The sequence below is a fragment of the Myxocyprinus asiaticus genome, chromosome 20 (assembly GCF_019703515.2).
Source record: "Myxocyprinus asiaticus isolate MX2 ecotype Aquarium Trade chromosome 20, UBuf_Myxa_2, whole genome shotgun sequence".
Classification (NCBI taxonomy): Eukaryota; Metazoa; Chordata; class Actinopteri; order Cypriniformes; family Catostomidae; genus Myxocyprinus; species Myxocyprinus asiaticus.
Genome location: NC_059363.1, coordinates 18691841 through 18711271, shown reverse-complemented (window position 1 = coordinate 18711271; position 19431 = coordinate 18691841). Strand labels below are relative to the sequence as shown.

The 19431-nt window shown below is 38.2% G+C and overlaps 1 protein-coding gene and 1 long non-coding RNA gene across 4 annotated transcripts; one reads left to right on the top strand and one right to left on the bottom strand.

The window, feature by feature from the left end:
- Positions 1 to 293: 293 nt before the first annotated feature.
- Positions 294 to 13209, bottom strand: LOC127411066 (isoleucine--tRNA ligase, mitochondrial-like). Of its 3 annotated transcripts, XM_051646417.1 has the most exons (26): positions 13073 to 13209; positions 12755 to 12862; positions 10417 to 10454; positions 9822 to 10120; positions 9416 to 9538; positions 9028 to 9181; positions 8714 to 8862; positions 7000 to 7049; positions 6757 to 6866; positions 6532 to 6622; positions 6329 to 6444; positions 6063 to 6232; positions 5868 to 5958; positions 5565 to 5716; positions 5263 to 5423; positions 5062 to 5164; positions 4363 to 4456; positions 4145 to 4253; positions 3955 to 4057; positions 3747 to 3872; positions 3271 to 3402; positions 3040 to 3146; positions 2712 to 2857; positions 2412 to 2602; positions 1950 to 2094; positions 294 to 1371 (listed from the first exon to the last, which is right to left on the bottom strand). In XM_051646417.1, the coding sequence occupies exons 4-26, from the start codon at positions 9999 to 10001 to the stop codon at positions 1226 to 1228; spliced, it is 2949 nt and encodes a 982-aa protein (XP_051502377.1). In that variant the 5' UTR covers positions 10002 to 10120; positions 10417 to 10454; positions 12755 to 12862; positions 13073 to 13209; the 3' UTR covers positions 294 to 1225. The 3 variants fall into 3 exon arrangements, with proteins under 3 accessions (XP_051502377.1, XP_051502378.1, XP_051502379.1); XM_051646418.1 differs by lacking the exon at positions 13073 to 13209 and having other exon boundaries at positions 6532 to 6619; positions 12755 to 12889; XM_051646419.1 differs by lacking the exons at positions 9416 to 9538; positions 9822 to 10120; positions 10417 to 10454; positions 12755 to 12862; positions 13073 to 13209 and having other exon boundaries at positions 8714 to 8879; positions 9028 to 9138.
- Positions 12938 to 16578, top strand: LOC127411068 (uncharacterized). The gene is made up of 3 exons (XR_007892221.1): positions 12938 to 12952; positions 13089 to 14265; positions 15896 to 16578. It is a non-coding gene; the product is annotated as an uncharacterized LOC127411068 (long non-coding RNA).
- The last annotated feature ends 2853 nt before the right edge of the window (positions 16579 to 19431 follow it).

Below are 19431 nucleotides of genomic sequence, written 5' to 3'. Positions count from 1 at the left end.
CCGGCTTAATACTACTCGCTTAATCTCAGTAACCGTCTTGTTATTGGACACTTTCACTCTTGGATTTAATTAATCATGGCTGATTGTGAATAGTGAATTTCTACAATGGCATCTGTAACTGAAAACTATTGATTTTGAATGATGCTGCATCCACACCAGTAGGTGTCACTGTAAGTCTAAAATGACAAGTAAAAAAAAGAATAATAAATTACAAGTTAAAGAGTGCACCTTTAAGTGGGACTTGGGTCAGAAAAACTTTTGTAGTAATGACACTGAGAAACATTCTCTTCTGTCTGTACTGTTTATTATATTAGAGATAAAAAGAAGTGAGGTAATAAAGCATAGTTTAAATACAGATAACCAGTCAAACTAAAACTGACACACTCTCCTGTCATACAGTACTTTCAGTACAGTATCTTCATTCAGCTCAAAATGTCACACAATAAAACATGTAGCAGACAGGAAAAAAAACCCTTCATGACATAAAGAATGTGAACTTACAGCAAATGAAGTTGCAAGTGTTTTAAATGGAGCCCTCCACCCAACTGCAAACATTTGCACAAATAGATAGATATAAGTATATATATATATATTACACACACACAAACACAAATATCCTCTCCAATGTATTGATGATATTTTTGCTTTAATCAGTTGGCTTAATACACCTGTAACAGAGCACTAAGCTTAAGAACATCAGCCTAGTACATTTAAACATCTTGTTAGGATTTAACAGGTTGAAGAGATAGTTCACCCAAAATGAAAACTGTCATCATTTAATCACCCTCATGTTATTTTGAACACATGGATAACTTTCTTCCGTGGAACACAAAATCAGAATATTAGCCTAATTTTCATGGCTTCTTTTTTTACATACAATGAAAGTGAATAGTGACTGAGGCTGTTTTTTGAGGGTGAGTAAATGATGACAGAATTTTCATTTTTGGGTGAACTATCCCTTTAACCCATGTCAGGGCTCTTCGTGTTCATGCACACACTCAGAAACAAGGGTATATGGATGTTATCTCAGCCGAGTGTCTTTTCCTTCCCAATTATTTTTGCTTTATTCATTTCTAACAGTCCATCTTCTGTTTGAGCCCTGAGAAACACAATCCTCCCACATATTCCATTAGCAGCTTTCTACAGGTTCATCACAGCCCTTACAGGGATCAGAGAGAAAGGGGAGACAGTGCGTGGGCAGTAGTCATGGCAACAGTCAGGACAGTTACTTGGCATTTTCCAGCACGGTCTGGCATCGTGTGCAGAGGCAGTCAGGCTCATCTGATGTGTAGCGCCAACATCTCGGACAGCGAGAGAGAGAGGTGGGCGTTGCGGCTATACTATATGAACTTTCTTCGCAAATCACGCCCCCTACAGGACACAGATAAACAGCATCGCAGACACATGAGAATTCTAAAAGCAATTAGGATAAAAATAAACAAGAACCTTTAATGTCTGTTAATCAGTTTATCTTCTTAAAAATGGGTTCAACTGCTTATGAGGCTAGTTACAAGTACAGTTCACACAAAAATGAAAATTCTGTAACACAAAAGGAGATGTTAGGCAGAATGATAGCCTCAGTCACCATTCACTTTCATTGTATGGAAAAAAGATGCAATGAAAGTGAATAGTGACTGAGACTAACATACTGCCTAACATTTCCTTTTGTGCTCCATGGAAGAAAGTCATATGGGTTTGAAACAACATGAAGGTGAGTAAATTACACTTTTTATTTATAGATTAACTGCCCCCTTAAAAATTTGAGCATGTTACCAATCCTTTCTAAACTAACTGCTATGAGTATGTAGTTAGGCCTGCTTTCTTAGACATAAGCTTAGTTCTGGATTTTAAAATGAATCAAAAGGATCTTGATGTTTGTTCTTGAGTTAAATGCATCAAAGTATTTTGTATTTTTTCTAAAAACAACCTCAAAGCCAAGAGTTTCTCACCTTCCAGGTTGATGAGGAATTTTCCTGAACTGGTGACAGCATCCGATGGCAGATCCCGTGGGAGAGAGTTTGTCAGTGTGATACGTGAGGCCATCATGAGCTCAGTCAGTTGGGAACAAGTAGAGGTGGGCTCCTCTTGAAGAGACTGGCAGGGAAAAGAGAAACAAAGCAAATCTAAGTCTTGCACTACCCAGCTGGAATGAACTGGTATAGTTGTATCATTTATGCACTGTACATTTGATGTTGAATATGCCCTTTGAAATGAATCACTTAAATATGTAAGAATAATCTGTTATAGGATATGAACAAGTATGTTATTGAGGTAAACTTCTAAGAGATCATTCATGGAAAATTATGTTATCCCAAGTAAACGTAAATAATTTAGCCTGATGGTTACAGTGAATCACTGAAGTGCAAAAGGTTAACATATCAAACATATCATGATGAAGATCCATGATATACCTCCATTAGCTCAAAGAACAGACCAGGCTCGATGGAAATGATGAGGTCATATTCTGCAGCGTTGCATCCTGGAATAGACGACAGGAAGGAATCTCGAATAGCACACGCCCCCTCCACGGCTTCCTCCAATCCCGGCCTCCGCCATACAGAACTTGTCTTAATCCAGCCACTACGAAACAAAGTCTCCCCCTCTACAGAGGAAGAAACATTAGACAGGCTAGATTATGCACAGCTGTGGCCAGTGCATTTTATCAGTGTCTGGAAGTTGTGTTGACTAAAGGGCAAAGTGTGTGTGTGTACCATCATGTCCAGGTGCATGCAGGTACACCTCCTCAGCCAGGTGAGGGAGGACAGGAGCTATAGAGCGAGTCACTCCATCCAGAATCTCTTCTAGAACTGTCTGACATGACCTCCGACCAACAGAGTCCTCAGCGTCACAATACAACCTGACAGAGAGGGTGACATTAAGTGAACATCCAGTGTTTTAAAGTCAGTGATGTTTACCTTTGCAGAACAGGTTAAAATGTATAAGGATTTGTATAGAACTACAATTTTTACAAATACAATTTTTATACAACTTAAGGAAAGAGATTTACATCATTTTATGGATTCAAGTATCAATGGTTACCGGTTTTTAATGATGCTGAAATAGAAGTTGGATAATTCTCTGGTGATGAAGGCCTGCAGCAGACGGATGACTCGACCGCTGTCAAACTCACTGTAAGCATCAGTTACCTACAACACACACACAGTCAAAGTGTTAAAAACAACACTGTATGTTCCAACGCCCTCTCACTCTACTGACAGCTGTGTAGATCTGGCTTATAAATCACACACAAACATGCAAATACAGACTCACCTTTATGCTGAACTCTCTGAGCAGGTGCAACATGTACTGATCTATGTAGTGCATTTGTTTTGGGTCCACAGCCTGAGAGCGTGGATCAAAGCCCTGGAGATTCCCCAGGAGAAACCTCAGAGTGTTCCTCAACTAAAGAGAGAGAGAGGAGATGGAATAAAATTGAGAGGACTTCAGTAAACACAGTATGTAAACATATACAAGGTGTTCATATGCTATCTACTGGAGGAGAAATGTATCATGAATGCATCTCCTTCCAAACATTAGAAAATCTCTTTCATTATCTCTTTCTTTTTTGCATAATATGAAATCCTTAATATTCTGATATTCACCAGTAAAATTTTCTCCTGACCACACCAGAAACGAGTGCGTTACAGTCTCACTTTTCCTGTTGTTACTAAGAGGCTCTTTCAGTTCCCTGGCAGCAATGATTTAAGGACATTAAGGAATTCATTATCTTCTGATTTACAACAGACCTTGTTGATGCTCTCTTTGGCAGCATTTAGTGTGTTTGGGCCGATCTGAACCTCAGAGAACACATTCGACTCGGCAACCCACCATCTCAAAACATCTGCACCATAGGGAGGAGAGACCGATAAATTCTGAAAGAGAGAAAGACTGATGTTTAAAAAAAATTGGATGGATGGATGGATGTTATTCCATCATTGCTTAATGCCATCTTACCTTCCCTCCATTAATGATGTCATCTGGGTCGACCACATTGCCTATAGACTTGGACATTTTTTCTCCTCTCTCACTCACAACAAAACCATGGACCACCAGCGCTCTAAAACATACAACACAAAGACACAAGGCGAGTGACCGTCTGTGCATGTATGGGTGAGTGTGAGACAAATACACTTGTCTGACTCACTTGTAAGGGGCTTTATTCCGTACAGCTACACTGGTGAGGAGAGACGACTGAAACCAACCGCCGATCTGATCTTTCCCCTCCACATATGAGTCTGCACGTGGGTCTGATTCTGAGAGACAAACAGAGACAAAATGCTAACACAGACACATGTGGAACTGGAGAAAGTCACATGTAAACACACAGTGAATGTATAGTTAAGCACAACTCTGTTGACTCACCCTGTAGTACAGCAGCCCAAGAGGTTCCACTGTCAAACCAGATGTCCAGGACATCTTCACCCCGCACATAATCAGATACTGCACCGGCTTTACTCTGACAAACATACACATGCATACTTTATAACAATGCATGTAACATTTAAGTGCCATTATATTTTGCACTGACAAAGTTAAGCACTTTGAAGAGCCTTAAATTTGAGGCTTAAAGGAATAGTTCACCCAAAAATAAAAATTCTCTCATCATTTATTCACTCTTAAGCCATCCCAGATATGTATGACTTTCTTTCTTCTGCAGAACATAAATTAAGATTTTTCCAAGCACCATCTAGTGCTCTGCACATGCGTCAAGCAATAGGAAGTGTAATCGAGCTTGAAATCATGATCGTTCCTAGAGACTGCAATGGGAAGATGTAGAGTGAAAAGGAGTTAAATTGTCGCTTCAGAAGACATGGATTAAACCACTGGTGTCTTATGGATTACTTTTATGCTGTCTTTGTGTTTTTTGGAGCTTCAAAGTTTTGGTCACCATTCACTTGCATTGTATGGACCTACAGAGATGAGATATTCTTCTAAAAACCTTCATTTGTGTTCTGCAGAACAAAGAAAATCATACACATCTGGGATGGCATGAGGGTGAGTAAATCACGAGAGAATTGTCATTACTGAGTGAACTATCCCTTTAAATATATAAGTACGTACCTTCTGAAGAACCTCCGGAGTGAGAAATGTTTCCAATGGCTCCACCCACCAGCTGTCACTCCCCTTCTCAGAGAAAACTTTAGCGATTTGTGTCACCGAATGTCTGAGTGAGACATGAAGAGGGAATTCTTACCATTGTATTTATGTGTATGATTGTGTGGGTTTCTATGAAATGGTTATAAGCAAGGTACAAGTCTATACTTGTTTAAGAGTGGCTCTCCAGTCTCTTTGTGGTAAAACACAGGGATGGGGACGCCCCAGCTCCTCTGCCGAGAAATACACCAGTATGTTCTTCTGTCCAGCATTGCCAACAAACTGGACCTCGCCGATTCTGGTATCACACGCACCTTCTGCAGGGCATCCTACACAAAAATGCATACTGTTTATTTCCTGCAGAAAAGCGCACATTATTTCGCAACTGGCTTCAGGCCTCTTTACTGAAAAATTACTGTCAGTAATTACTTAACTTTGCTTAATAATTGCTGAGAAGTATGCTGACTCACCCTAGCTTTGTCTTTGAGACTGGCTGTATTAATAAACCACTGTTTACTGGCTCTGATCACAACCGGCTGTTTGGTCCTCCAGTCATATGGGTAACTGTGGACACAATCTTCCTCCTTCACAACTGCACCGGCTGCCTGCAGCATAGAGATCACTGTCCCAAACAAGCACACACCCACCCCAAAGTTATTTTAATTACATTTATTATCATTTATATTATTTTTTCATATGACATTTTAGACTATTTTTCTAGTGTTCATATTCATTTCAGGTTATCCCACTGTTGCTTTCTTTTTCTCTCTTACCCATGGCATTGCCTTCAGTCATCACTAATTTATTTTGCAGGTCAGTGCCAGCAAGTTCCGTGAACTTGCCCTCCTCATCCACCATGCACTCCTTGAAATAATGCAAATTAAGAGTCATGACAACAAACATAAATTGATACTGTCCCACCAGCTGGAACATGATTAGTCAACTCAATACAGGTTTGTGTGACATACCACAGGCAGATTAAAGTGTGTGGCAACACTGTAGTCCTCCATGCCATGGGCTGGAGCTGTGTGGACCAATCCCGTTCCCTTGGCCATGGTCACATGATTAGCCGGCAACAAAGGCACTTCTTTTGCAGGAATTGTGGGATGCTGGCAGACTCCACCTTCAAGATCTGAACCTGGAGAAAAAAAGAGAGCCATAATAACACATAATGTAGGTCAGTTAAGAAAGCATGGTGTTCACTGGTTTAAGACAATAATATAACAGGATCTACCTGCGAGTGTGACCAAGCTCTCTAGATTTGTCCCCAGTATGGATGCGAGGCTGCTGATGCGCTCTGTGGCCACTAGTAGGAGCTGTTCATTATCGGCTCGCTTCACTACAGAGTACCTGAGGAAGAACAGAATAACATAGGCATCATCATTTGACATCAAATCAGACCATAGATTCAAAAGTGAGTGAGCATATGCAGCTTACTGTGATTTGGGCATGTAACAAACTGCCTGATTGGCTGGTATAGTCCAAGGCTGAGTTGTCCAGATCAGAGCAGACACATGACCCCAACCTTCTGAAACACACACACACACACACACACACACAGGCATGAGTGACAGCAAAGGCACCATATACAAGGTTATTTAAATTCTGTGTATGTGGCGTGCCGATTTGGACTTTGTGTGATGGGGCAGAAGGCATACACACCAGCTTTTGCAGCAAGTCTGGCAGGCAGGGTGAGCAGTGGGAAGGTGACGTACACAGCACTGCTCACATGTTCTGGATTATACTCCAGCTCAGCTTCTGCAAGTGCTGTCCTACACCAATATTACGTACCACATCAACATATTTAGTCAAATATCATTATTGTATATTTATAAGCCCAAAATCTTTATGTGAGGCTACAAATAAGAGCCACCTTTTTGGCTACAAACATTAAGATTTTCCTACCTGGATGATGGTGACCAGAATACAGGTTTAAAGTCCTGATAAATTAAACCCTGTACACACCAGAGACAGAGAGAAAACAAGGGTCATGGGAAACAAATAAAAGAACCCATTTCTGAGAATCTGAAACACTTTAAGGAATATTCCGGGTTCAATAAAAGTTAAAGGTAGTTCACCGAAAAATAAAAATTCTCTCATTTACTCACCCTTATGCTTTCCCAGATGTGTATGACTTTCTTTCATACACATGTCTTTTTTTTTTTTTTTATAGCAGACATATCACCCTGTAGCTCAAGACTGGTTGCCCACTGAAGCTAAGCGGGGTTGACCAGTACCTGGATGGGAGACCTCCTGGGGAAAACTAAGGTTGCTGCTGGAAGAGGTATTAGGGAGGCCAACAAGGGGTGCTCACCCTGCGGTCTGTGTGGGTCCTAATGCGCCAGTATAGTGACAGGGACACTATACTGTAAAAAGGCACCATCCTTCGGATGAGACATTTAACTGAGGTCCTGACTCTCTGTGGTCATTAAAAATCCCAGGACACTTCTCGTAAAGAGTAGGGGTGTAACCCCGGTGTCCTTTCCAAGTTCCCCCCATTGGCCCTTCTCAATCATGGCCTCCTAAGAATCCCCATCCATTAATTGGCTCTATAACTCTACTCTCTCCTCTCCACCAATAGCTGGTGTGTGGTGAGCGTACTGATGCACTATGGCTGCCGTCACATCATCCAGGTGGATGCTGCACACTGGTGGTGGTTGAGGAGAGTCCCCTGTTCACTGTGTAAAGCGCTTTGAGTGTAGTGTCAGAAAAGCGCTATATAAATGTAATGTTCAATGTTCATTTCATCTGCTAAACTCAAATCAAGAATTTTAAGAATTTCTCAGCTCTTTTGGTCCATACAATCCAAGTGAATGGGTGCCAGAATTTTGAAGCTCCAAAAATCACATAAATCAGCAGGAAAGTAATCCATAAGACTCCGGTGGTTAAATCAATATCTTCAAAAGTGATATGCTAGGTGTGGGTGAGAAACAGACCAATATTTAAGTCCTTTTTTATGATAAATTCTCCTCCCTGTTCAGTCAATCTCCACTTTAACTTTAAATTTTTTTTTTGCTTTTGGTGATTTACATTCTTTGTGCATATCGCCCCCTACTGGCAGGGAGAAGAATTTCTAGGCAAAAAGGACTTAATCTTTTTCTCACCCACAATTATCATATCACTTCTGAATATATCGATTAAAACACTAGAGTCCTATGGATTATTTTATGCTGCCTTTATGTGCTTTTTGGAGCATCAAAATTTTGGCACCCATTCACTTGCATTGTATGGACCTACAGAGCAGAGACATTCTTTTAAAAATCTTGATTTGTGTTCTGTAGAAGAAAGGAAGTCATACACATCTGGGATGGCATGAGGGTGAGTAAATGATGAGAGAATTGACATTTTTGGGTGAACTATCCCTTTAAGCTCAATCAACAGCATTTGTGGCATGAAATTGATTACCACAAATACATAATTAAAAAAAAAAAAAAAAGATGAGTCTAAATACTTTTTTGTGATTATCAACATAATGCCACAACCACTGTCGATTGACCTTAACCTGTATTGAACCCAGAATATGATTGTATTGCTCAGATGAAGCTCAGTGATGTGGAACCAGGACATCAAGAGGAGAGAATGCAAAAGTGCCAAATTTCACAGTAAGAGTCTCACATACTTTGCTGTGCATCTCCTGGAAGACTTTCAGTTGTACTGCTTCATATTTTCCATCAAATGTGTAATAACAATTCTCCCAATCAGCCATTACGCCCCAGCGCTGGAATGCAGCACGCTGCCGAGATATGGCCCTCTCTGCAAACTCACGCGCTGATCAGAGACACATTCTGTTAGACAGTTATTGATTTTTTTCTCATTAATCTGTCTCAAAAAGGTGACTTATTTATTAGGTGCTCACAAATATACCAGCAAGCTTGATTTTGGACAAATTAGTCATTTTTCTAGAACATTCATTGCATGATGTGACCTCCTGACCTTTCTGTCTGATCTGTAGTGGGGTCAGCTCACTGGTTCTTAGGTCTCCGAGTGCTTTGAGCTCAATGGGCAGACCATGGCAGTCCCAGCCGGGTACATAATGAACCTGCCTGCCTCTCAGCACCTCAAAACGGTTCCGGATATCTTTGAGGATCTGCAGGGGAGATCAAAAGGGGTCCACTAATGATTCTGAGGGCAAACTATACAGCTAGAGTGACTTAACATGATTTAAGATATGTTCATGGAAGCACATTTCAGTCAACCAGGCACTGCCCTTTGAATGATAAAAGATTCTTTACATGAACACCAAAGGATGTTGATCCAGGAACACATCCCACCTGTGTAAATCACATTGTGATGCGAGTGTGATTATAATCTGACAAGGTACCTTATTGAGAGCATGCCCCACATGAGGGTCACCGTTGGCATACGGTGGTCCATCGTGAAGGCAGTACTCCTTCTTTGCCTTTCTCCCTCTCTGCCATGTGTACAGTTGGTCAAACCCACATTTCTATAAAACAAACAACAGTTCGACTTCACAACAGGAGATAACACATGCATTTTACTCAGTCAGTAGTTCTGTATCAGTTTAAATCAGCCCTAACAACTGCTGTTAACAATTTTTGTCAAGGAAGATTTAGGAAATCTCATAGAGACAGCCATAAACTGTTTATGAGCGCGGAGAGTTGGCGGTTCCGACGGTAAACAGGCAACAGATCAAAACCAACCAGACTGGATCCACAGCACTAGCAGTGGCTGTAGCAGAGCTCTGGTTCTGGACCTGTCACTCTTACCTGCTGGATCTGGATCTCTTGCTCCAAGAGGTTTGGCCCGCTCACTCTCATGGGGAAGTCAGTGCGGGGCAGCAGCACAGTGTCCCGGAACCGGCCCGCTGCGTCTCCGGAGCACAGACAGCGCACTCCCCATCGAGCCACACCACCGAAACCTACAACCGAACGCCGAAGCAGCAGCATGTGGGACTCTGACAGGTGAGTTTATACCAGGGTGCGAGTTTGTCTGGGATGTGACCTCCTCCGCATGGGCGGCACTCTATCTCTACCGGAACGATAGAGACGACGGACATCTACGGGAGCTGTTTCGAGACAAACCAAACAGAAAAACAAAAACGCTTTATTCATGATGTTACTGCAGATTTGAAACGCAAGAGGGTAGTAGATTGTCACGAATGAAGAGCTTGTTTCCATCGCTACGCCCTCAATGTTTGTTATTAGAGACATAGACTCCATTGTTTATATTTTTATTGTACGATAACCTTAACAAATGAGTTTTAAATGCCAATTTCACCCCATGAGCATCTGCTATATCTTCCTGTTATTAAAGGGATAGTTCACAACTTATAAAAAAATAAAAATTGTCTCATTTACTCACCCTCATGCCATCCCAGATGTGTACCCAGATTCTTTCTTCTGCAGAACACAAATGAAGATTTTTAGAAGAATATCTCAGCTAAGTTATGGCGACCAGAATTTGAATCTCTAAAAATCACATAATGTCAGCATAAAAGTAATCCATATGACTCAAGTGGTTAAATCCATGTCTTCTGAAGTGATATGATAGGTGTAGGTGAGAAACAGATCAATATGTAAGTCCTTTTGTATTATAAATCTCCCCCTTTGACCACCCCCGACCAGTAGGTGGCAATATGCACAAAGAATGAGAATCACCAAAAAACAAAAGCTGAAAAATGTGGAATTGAAAGTGGAGATTTATACAAAAAAAAAAAAAAAAGGATTAAAATATTGATCTGTTTTTCACCCACACCTATTATTTCGCTTCAAAAGACATGGATTTAACCACTGGAGTCTTATGGATTACTTTTATGCTGATTTATGTCATTTTTTGATATTCAAAGTTCCTGCTATTGTTACCTCAGATATCTATTTCTATTTGATCTAACTCATAAAACTACATTTCGTTTGAGTAACCTAGTTTGTCATGTAAATTTAGTCCAATGAAATAAAATGTTTGAATTGAATAATACAGTTAAGTTAAATGTTATCAAATGAAGCACATGTTTTAGATTACCTGACAAAAATTTTGTATTTTTTTTTTTTTTAAAAAGTAGGGTACAACAGGGCTAAAGGCTCTTCAGGGTAAAAGGCTCCTTTAATTTTAATTTCTCCCAAAACACAAAATAGCAACAAAAACTACCACCGTACTTTCCCAAACACCTGTTTGTCACTATACACTGCAAAATTTTCCTCTTCCATGAGATGATTGTGTGGAATGCCTAACGGTTGATTTTGAGGCAATTTGATCTAATATTTAATATTTTTTAAACTGTTGTAAATTTATGCTGTTAATGAATATCCTGGAAATTATCACATTTATTTTGAAACAAAATACTTAAAATTATTAGGCCTATCTTAATTTGTTACTCAAAAAAGCATCTTGCTGTCTCAAAATTAGTTGCATAAGTTGACAAATTGTGCCCTATAACTATTGCCGTGGTATCCACATGATATCAGTATAAACCTCCTGGGGGCCTTTCACCCCAAATGAGGGATACTTTTACCCCAGGTGTGGGGTAAAAGTCTCAATCCACTATTATTATTATTATTATTATTATTATTATTATTATTATTAATAATAATTGTATTCAAAACAAACTTCTGTTCTTATTTCTTTTCACGCAAATTATGTTGCTCCATCAATATTCAATAAAAATACATTTATTTCTTGAGTCTTGAAACACTTTGTGACCAGAATAAAAGCTAATTTTCCTTAAGGTGGGCCTTTAGCCCCGTTGTACCCTAATCTTCATTTTGGCGATTTTCAAAGCTGCAGTCGAGCCCATTTCAATAGGCTATAATAAAATGAACAGAAATAATTGTTTCGAGGGACTTAAAGTCAGAGCATCTATTTTTCATTTTACCACTAATTATCCCACAATATTCTTGCAGCAAAATGTTATATTAACAAACTGAAATTCCTTAAAAACTGCCTTGATTTGCAGAGTACTTGATAGAAGTCGATTCCTTAATAAATATTATGAGAGGTAGGCTATTAATGATGATAATATATATATATATATTATATATATATATATATATATATATATATATATATATATATATATATATATATATATATAAATATTTCTATTTCTTTCTTATATGCTAATAAGATCTTTCCTGACCTATGACTTATAAAATAATTATATTTATTTTAATTTTTTATTTATCTGATCTTTTTATTTGTATATGCTATTATTTCTATTATTTATTTATTTATTTATTTTTCTTCACCTTAACTTCTTATCTGTGTGACATATCTAGGTGAATGTGTTTGTTTGTTTTATTGAATTGAACACTTATATTGTAATAATTGATTTTACAATAAAAAAAGCAAATTTTCCCACAAACAAGTAGGCTACATGACAACCGATTAAAAAAAATAAAAAAAAAAAAAAAAAAATCTCATATTAAAATTTTATTGAATATTTTTCCAATCATGTATAGGCTACTAAAATACTAAAAATAAAACTGCGTTTCATTTATAGCTTTTAGCCATCTCTTTATCGTTAGCTACTTTTAACAATAGGCTACTTTTATAGTAGGTTAAGGATTCAATTAGGCTTTTTAATGATCATTTGGCCTTAGAGCATAATTTTTTGCCTCATCATAAACGTGTGAAAGGAGAAATATCTGAATAGCGAGTTTATTTGGCGATTCCAGGAGATTCCCTCAAGATCCTCCTCCTCTACCTGGTGGGCGGGTCTTTTGAGATAGTCACACGTCAATCATTGTGAGAGTTTATCACCCAGTCAATCCCCATCAATGAGCATAGATCCTTGGTCCAGCAGAAATCTTCTCTGGAGGAAGAAAAGGCAACCATAAAAATGAATACACTTTGGAAATTGTGCTTTGGGGTTCTACTCATAACCGTATTACTTTCAACTCAGGTAGGCACTGTGAATTTTTCATTTATTGCCTTAGATTTCCAGAAGAAGAGAAACTTGTTTTGCTTCTAACAAAGTGCATTTACAAGCAGTTTTCATTATATTATTAGTATAATGCAATACTTAATGTTTGGTGTAGGGGTCCACAGATGACAGCCATAGCTCATATTCATGAGCTACAACTGCTCCCACAAATGGTAATCATTCCAGTGCTTCAGTATTGGGTCTTGTGCCCACTGCACTGTTCCTGCTGATTCCAGCAGCCACCCTGGGCTTCCTCCACACTAGATCTTAAACTGGATGGAGAATATTAACCATACATGACCAAGACTGAGACAATGGCAAAAATGGACAGCCAGTCACTCAAAGAGCATACTTTGGCAAAATTCTTGACTATAGAAGACACAAAAGGGAGGGGAAGACACCGCTACAGTTCACATTTGTAATGGATGTTTTAAGTAATAAAAGCTTGCATTGAAGGAAATCTACAACTGCATAATCAAAGGCTAAACTGCACTATTGGACTCTTGGTTATGTTTTGTCCCTAAGCCACATTTTCAGGCTCACCTACTCAATGGCAACTTCTCTTGGAAGAGTCAGTTTCTCAGATGCCCAGGATAATCAATGATATTTGGTTGAGGCAAAGGTTAAACAAATTCACCTTATGCTGACATATATGACATCATGTTATCATTATATCTTATATCATTTCAGTTTCTGTAATGCCATTATGTGTACATCAAATTTTACTACAGCATATGGACCTGATCTACATAATCCATCTTCTCTTACAGTATTTTTGTATTTAATGTAAAGAACCGTTAATTGTAATGATTAATGATGTTTCAAAATGCACAATTAAAGCGGATGATCATACAGTATATGTTTGTATGTCATTTTTTATCCAACTTGGTATTAATGTGTGTTCTCTTAACATGGCATTATCATAGTTTTATTAATGTTGTAGGTCATATCTTGTAGATCTGGAGTGGATGAGAGGGGTGTCCTGGTTTGAAATTTTGTAGCATTGATAGAGGTTTAGATGTATTGACAAAAGCAGCTTTTATTTGGAGATCCCCTTTTTCAGTAGCAACTATTAGCCTCCTCCTCATTGGTGGGCGGGTGTTTTAGAAACATGTCACACGTCAATCACTTTGACAATAAAAACCAAATCTTCCCCCATCATTGAGCTCAGACTCTTGGGTCATCAGGAAACTTCACTGGAAGAAGAAAAGGCAACCATAAAAAAAAAAATGAATCATATATTGACATTGTGCCTTGGGGTGCTGCTCATAACCATACCGTTTTCAACTCAGGTAGGCTTTCATCTATGGATTTCTTTGGGAGGAATTTATTATTTATTTTAATGTGCATTTCAACTGGTGAAATGACAAAAAGATACAATAACTTCATATGTGTTAGGATATTGTATCCTGTTCTTTTAAAGGCTCCCTGTAAGCATTCATAAATAAATAAATAAAAAATTAATTACAAGTTACATGTACATGCAAAAAACGTACATGATGCAAGAAAGGCATGTCACCAGTTCTCTTATCCTGTGTGAATGCAGAAGCTTCACAAATAAAGAATCTTCTTCCTCTCTTTAATTCTTATTATTTTTTTAAATTTATTTTAATAAAAGTTTATACTGTCCATGATTTACAAACAACAGTGTACAGTTTTGTATTTAATTTTTTTTTTTAAGGTAACCAAAATATTTGATTTGTGTACAGTAGTAACATTTAAATTATGGAAAATATTGTTTAATATGACTGAATCAACCTGACTACATTGTGTTACACCAACAAAAGTAAATTGTAAGGGTCAAGTCAGGTTGAAAATCATCAAAAGAGAACGATCACATACTTTACTTTTTACAGTGTGTAATACGTGTAGCACTAATCAGAATAGTAAGAATACTAACAAAGTGCATTTACAAGCAGCTCTTTAAAATGATCATATTAAATAGGCATACCCTGTAAAAATAAATAAATAAATAAATATCTGCTTCATGTGTTAACATCTAAATTAACTGGTTTTATTCAACTCAGAAATATCAGTCAATATTACGGAATCAACCTGGCTACATAATGTTAATTCAGCAAAATATTTTTTAAGAGTGAGATCAGGTAGAAATAGCTTCTTAAAAGGTATATTTCACCCAGTAATTAAAATTCTGTCATCCTTTACTCACCCCATGTTGTTCCAAACCTGTATGACTTTATTTCTTGCGTGAAACACAAAAAGAGTTATCTAAAGCTGCTCTTTTTTTCACATTTAAAATAAATGATTACACTGGTTATCACTGGTCCTCATCAACTATCTGTCACAGCCTGTTTCCTCATTCTTCTTCAAGGACTCTTATTTTGAAGTTTTCCCCCAGATTTCATTTCCCAGGATTCACTGCCCTAATCACTACTATCTGTTCTTCATCATCTGCACCTGACTTCTATTCCCTCATTAGTTTCTCAGTGTATAAATACCCTCTAGTTTTGTTACTTCTTGGTCAGTCCTTGAAGTGTTTTGTTATGAAGTGTCATGTTTTTGTATTGTTAACCTTATAGTTTGTTTCCACTCCAATGTTTATAATTAAAAGGAATCTGTTCCTCTTTCTCTCCAAGACACTAATGTTACACTCTTATATGTAAAAGAGCTAGGGCATGCACATTCTCACATTTTACAGTGTATATTTTACGTATCACACAGTACTTACATAATTACACTGTAAAGTGCTAAACTGCAATTATTACTTTAAGGATCTGTTTACTTTGTCTAACCCATTAAAATACTTTTGTTTGTTTTGTTCAGTCAGATGAACCACATTAAGCACATTCTTTTTAGGTTACCAGACAAATTTTTTTCCCCAGCGTACACTAACATGAACACTGTAAAGTGTGACCATTGTTTTACCTGCTTGTTAATTCTGACTTTTTCTTGGCTTCAAAGTCCTCAACAGGAAGCAACACCACTGCAGTCAAACCCATTCCAAGTGTCACAAAGAATTCTGCCAGTGCTGAAAGATTGGGTCTTGTGCACACTGCACTGTACCTGCTGATCCCAGCAGCCATCCTGGGTTTCCTCCACACTAGATCTTAATCTGGATGGAGAATATTAACCATAGATGACCAAAACTGAGACCATGGCAAAGATGAAAAACGAGCCACTCGCAGCGCAAATGTATAAAAACTCTTGAAGATAGAAGACACCACCACAGCTCACATTTGTAATGGATTTTATTTTTAAATGGGCCTAATTAAAATGAATAAATATTTGGGTTTTGTGTACACCTATTTTAGAGTGCTTACACCAACGGTGCTTCTATAGGAAGTCTGTTTCTCAGAAGCCCAGGATATCAATGATATTCTGTTAAGGCAATGTTTAAGCAAATTCACCTTATGCTGACATTCTGTACCAGCTCAAACTTAAATCAGTAAAAACTGTTTCAGTTGTGTTTCTCAAAGTTTTTGATATTAGTCTCTTTAATGGCATGATTTGTACAGCCAGTTTTACTAAATGTACCTTATCAATGTAATCCATCTCCATTTTCAATATTTTGTATTGATTGCAATGATCTGTTAATTGTACTGATTATGAAAGTGGCAATAAAAATTAAAGAGAACGTTTGCATATGTTTGTATGTTGTCTTTTATCCAACTTCGTATTAATGTGTATCTTTTAACATGTTATGAGCCCTTTTTTAATCAGACAATCTCATGTCAACACTATTTTGGTGTGCAAATGCGAAATAACGGGGTGTAACTTCTCTGATTAGTTTGATAGAAAGGCTTTGCAATGGCGAAATAGGGGCAAGAACATCCTGTTCAATACAAAACCAGGGAGGGGCTCTCTCAGGTGGAAGCCACCAAGGAGCCAAATGTCTGAGACCAAATGCATAATAATAAAACAAAATCTTGGGTAGGCCTAGCCCACCTTTGTCAATCGGCCTATGTAATTTATTAAAATGTAATCTAGGACACTTACCATTCCAAATGAAGGACTTCGCTATGCTATCAAATTGCTTGAAATAAGAGAGGGGAACATCTACAGGGAGAGATTGTAGCAGGTAGTTAAATTTTAATAACATTAACCTTCCCAATCATTGATAAATGTAATGAAGCCCACCTGCCCACATCGCTTGAAAACCTTTTTCTTAAAGGGTCAAAATTAACTCTAACTAAATCAGACAAATTTGCTGGGAATAAATTCCCCAAATACTTAATGCCCTGTTTGGACCACTGGAAGGCGCCCGGCTGGAAAGCCGTTACTGGACAGTACGCTGTCAGAGCCAAAGCTTCGGATTTAGACCAACTGACTTTGTACCCTGAGAACTTGGAAAAATAGTTAATAATTCTGTGGAGGCAAGGCATAGATCTAGTGGGGTCAGAGACAAATAATAAAATATCATCTGCAAAAAGCAGAAGTTTATGCGCCACGCCTCCCGCCGTCACTCCGGAAAATCATGCTCCTTTCTTATCGTGGCTGCTAATGGTTCCAGGGCAAGACAAACAAGAATTGGGAAAGAGGGCAACCCTGCCGGGTGTCCCTATCCAGAGTAAAATAATCTAAAATTAATCAATTTGTTTGTACCGCTGCTACAGGGTGTCTATAAAGTAACTTAATCCAACCAATAAATGTACTCCCGAACCCATACATTACCAAAATCTTAAAAAGATAATCCCATTCTACCATCAAACGCCTTTTTGGCATCAAGTGAGATGACAGCGACCGGAGACTGATCATTCACCACTGACCACATGATACTGATGAAACACCTAATGTTATCAGAAGAGCTGCGGCCCCTAATAAACCCCACCTGATCTATATGTTTAAGAGATGTCATAACTTTACTTAATTGGTTAGCCAAAATTTTTACATCTAGCTGGATCAGGGAAATTGGACGGTAACTCTTACACTCGCTTGGATCTTTGTTCTTTTTAAGAATCAGACTGATCCGGGCTTGTGTCATGGTTTGCGGAAGCTTTCCATTCTTAAAGATTCCGTATAAACATCCAACAAAAGTGGAGCAAGTTCTGTAGCATAAGATCTAAAAAATTTGCGGCAAAACCGTCTGGCCCCGGAGGCTTGCCTGTAGGCAAGGCCTTAATTACCTCGTCAACCTCCTCCAAGGTTATCTCAGAATCAAGACAATTTTTTAACTCAGTTGTCAATTTAGGGAGTTCTAATGGTTCCACAAATTTTCTAATATCTTCATCAGTAGACGAAGATGTGGAACTATAGAGATCAAGATAGAACTCTTTGAAAGCATTATTAATATAAATGGCTGAGGTAAATATTTCACCACCATCATATTTTACTGAGGGAATGGTAGAAAAAGACTCTCTCTGCTTTATATACTAGCCAAAAGCTTCCCTGCTTTGTCCCCTGACTCAAAGTATGTCTGTCTTGCCCTGAATAACCAAAACTCCACTTTCTGTGACAAAATAGTATTAAATTTGTATTTCAATTGGGTCAATTCTCTGAGGCCATCAGATGACATTCGGCCTCGGCAATTTTAATATTCTCTTCCAACTCCACGAGTTCATGTGCTTTGGATTTTTTGAATGAGGCATACTGTATGATCCAACCCCTAAGAACCGCCTTAAGTGCCTCCCAAGCCACGCCCACAGAGGACCAGTTGTCTCCATATAAACATTGATTTCAGTCTTTAACATTTGTTGGAAATCAGTATTTTGCAAAAGGGATACATTAAAGCGTATGTGGCAACATCTCTAAACTCAGGGCGTGATCTGAGACTAAGATGTTTCCAATTGAACAATCCACAGTAGATGAAATAAGGGACATAGATATATAAAAAAAATCTATTCTAGAATAAATCTTATGAACTGATGAAAAAAATTTATAGTCCCTACCAGATGGGTTCAAAAGTCACCAGATATCTGCAAGACCAAGATTTTACACATCCTGTAAAGTGTCAATGTTGCTCTAGTGGGCTTACACACTTTTGCTTCACTATTTTCAAGGACTGAGTCCATCAAAAGATTGAAATCTCCTTCCAATATTCTATCACGAGGGGTGCCAGCGGCTTGCAACATCCCTTCAAGACCTATAAAAAAGCCCTGATCATCAGCGTTAGGTGTGTAAATATTAGCCAAAATCAGACTTTGCCCCTGAATTTCTCCTAAAACAACAATGACTCTTCCAAATTTATCTTTACTCTGTTTGAGAAATTTGAATTGTAGATGTTTATTTATCAGTATAATGACTCCCCTACTCTTACTTGAGCCTGCACTAAAGAAAATATGTCCACCCCATATCTTCCCAAATTTTTCAGCTTCCTGCGAGGAAAGATGTGTTTCTTGAAGAAACACTATGTCATATTTCTTACACTTAAGAAAATAAATAACCTTCCTTCTTTTTATGGGGTGCCCCAACCCATTCACATTCCATGTGGAGAGAGATAACTTATTCATATTAACATTTGACATATTGATATAATAAAAAAAAATTGTGTGTCAAAAACA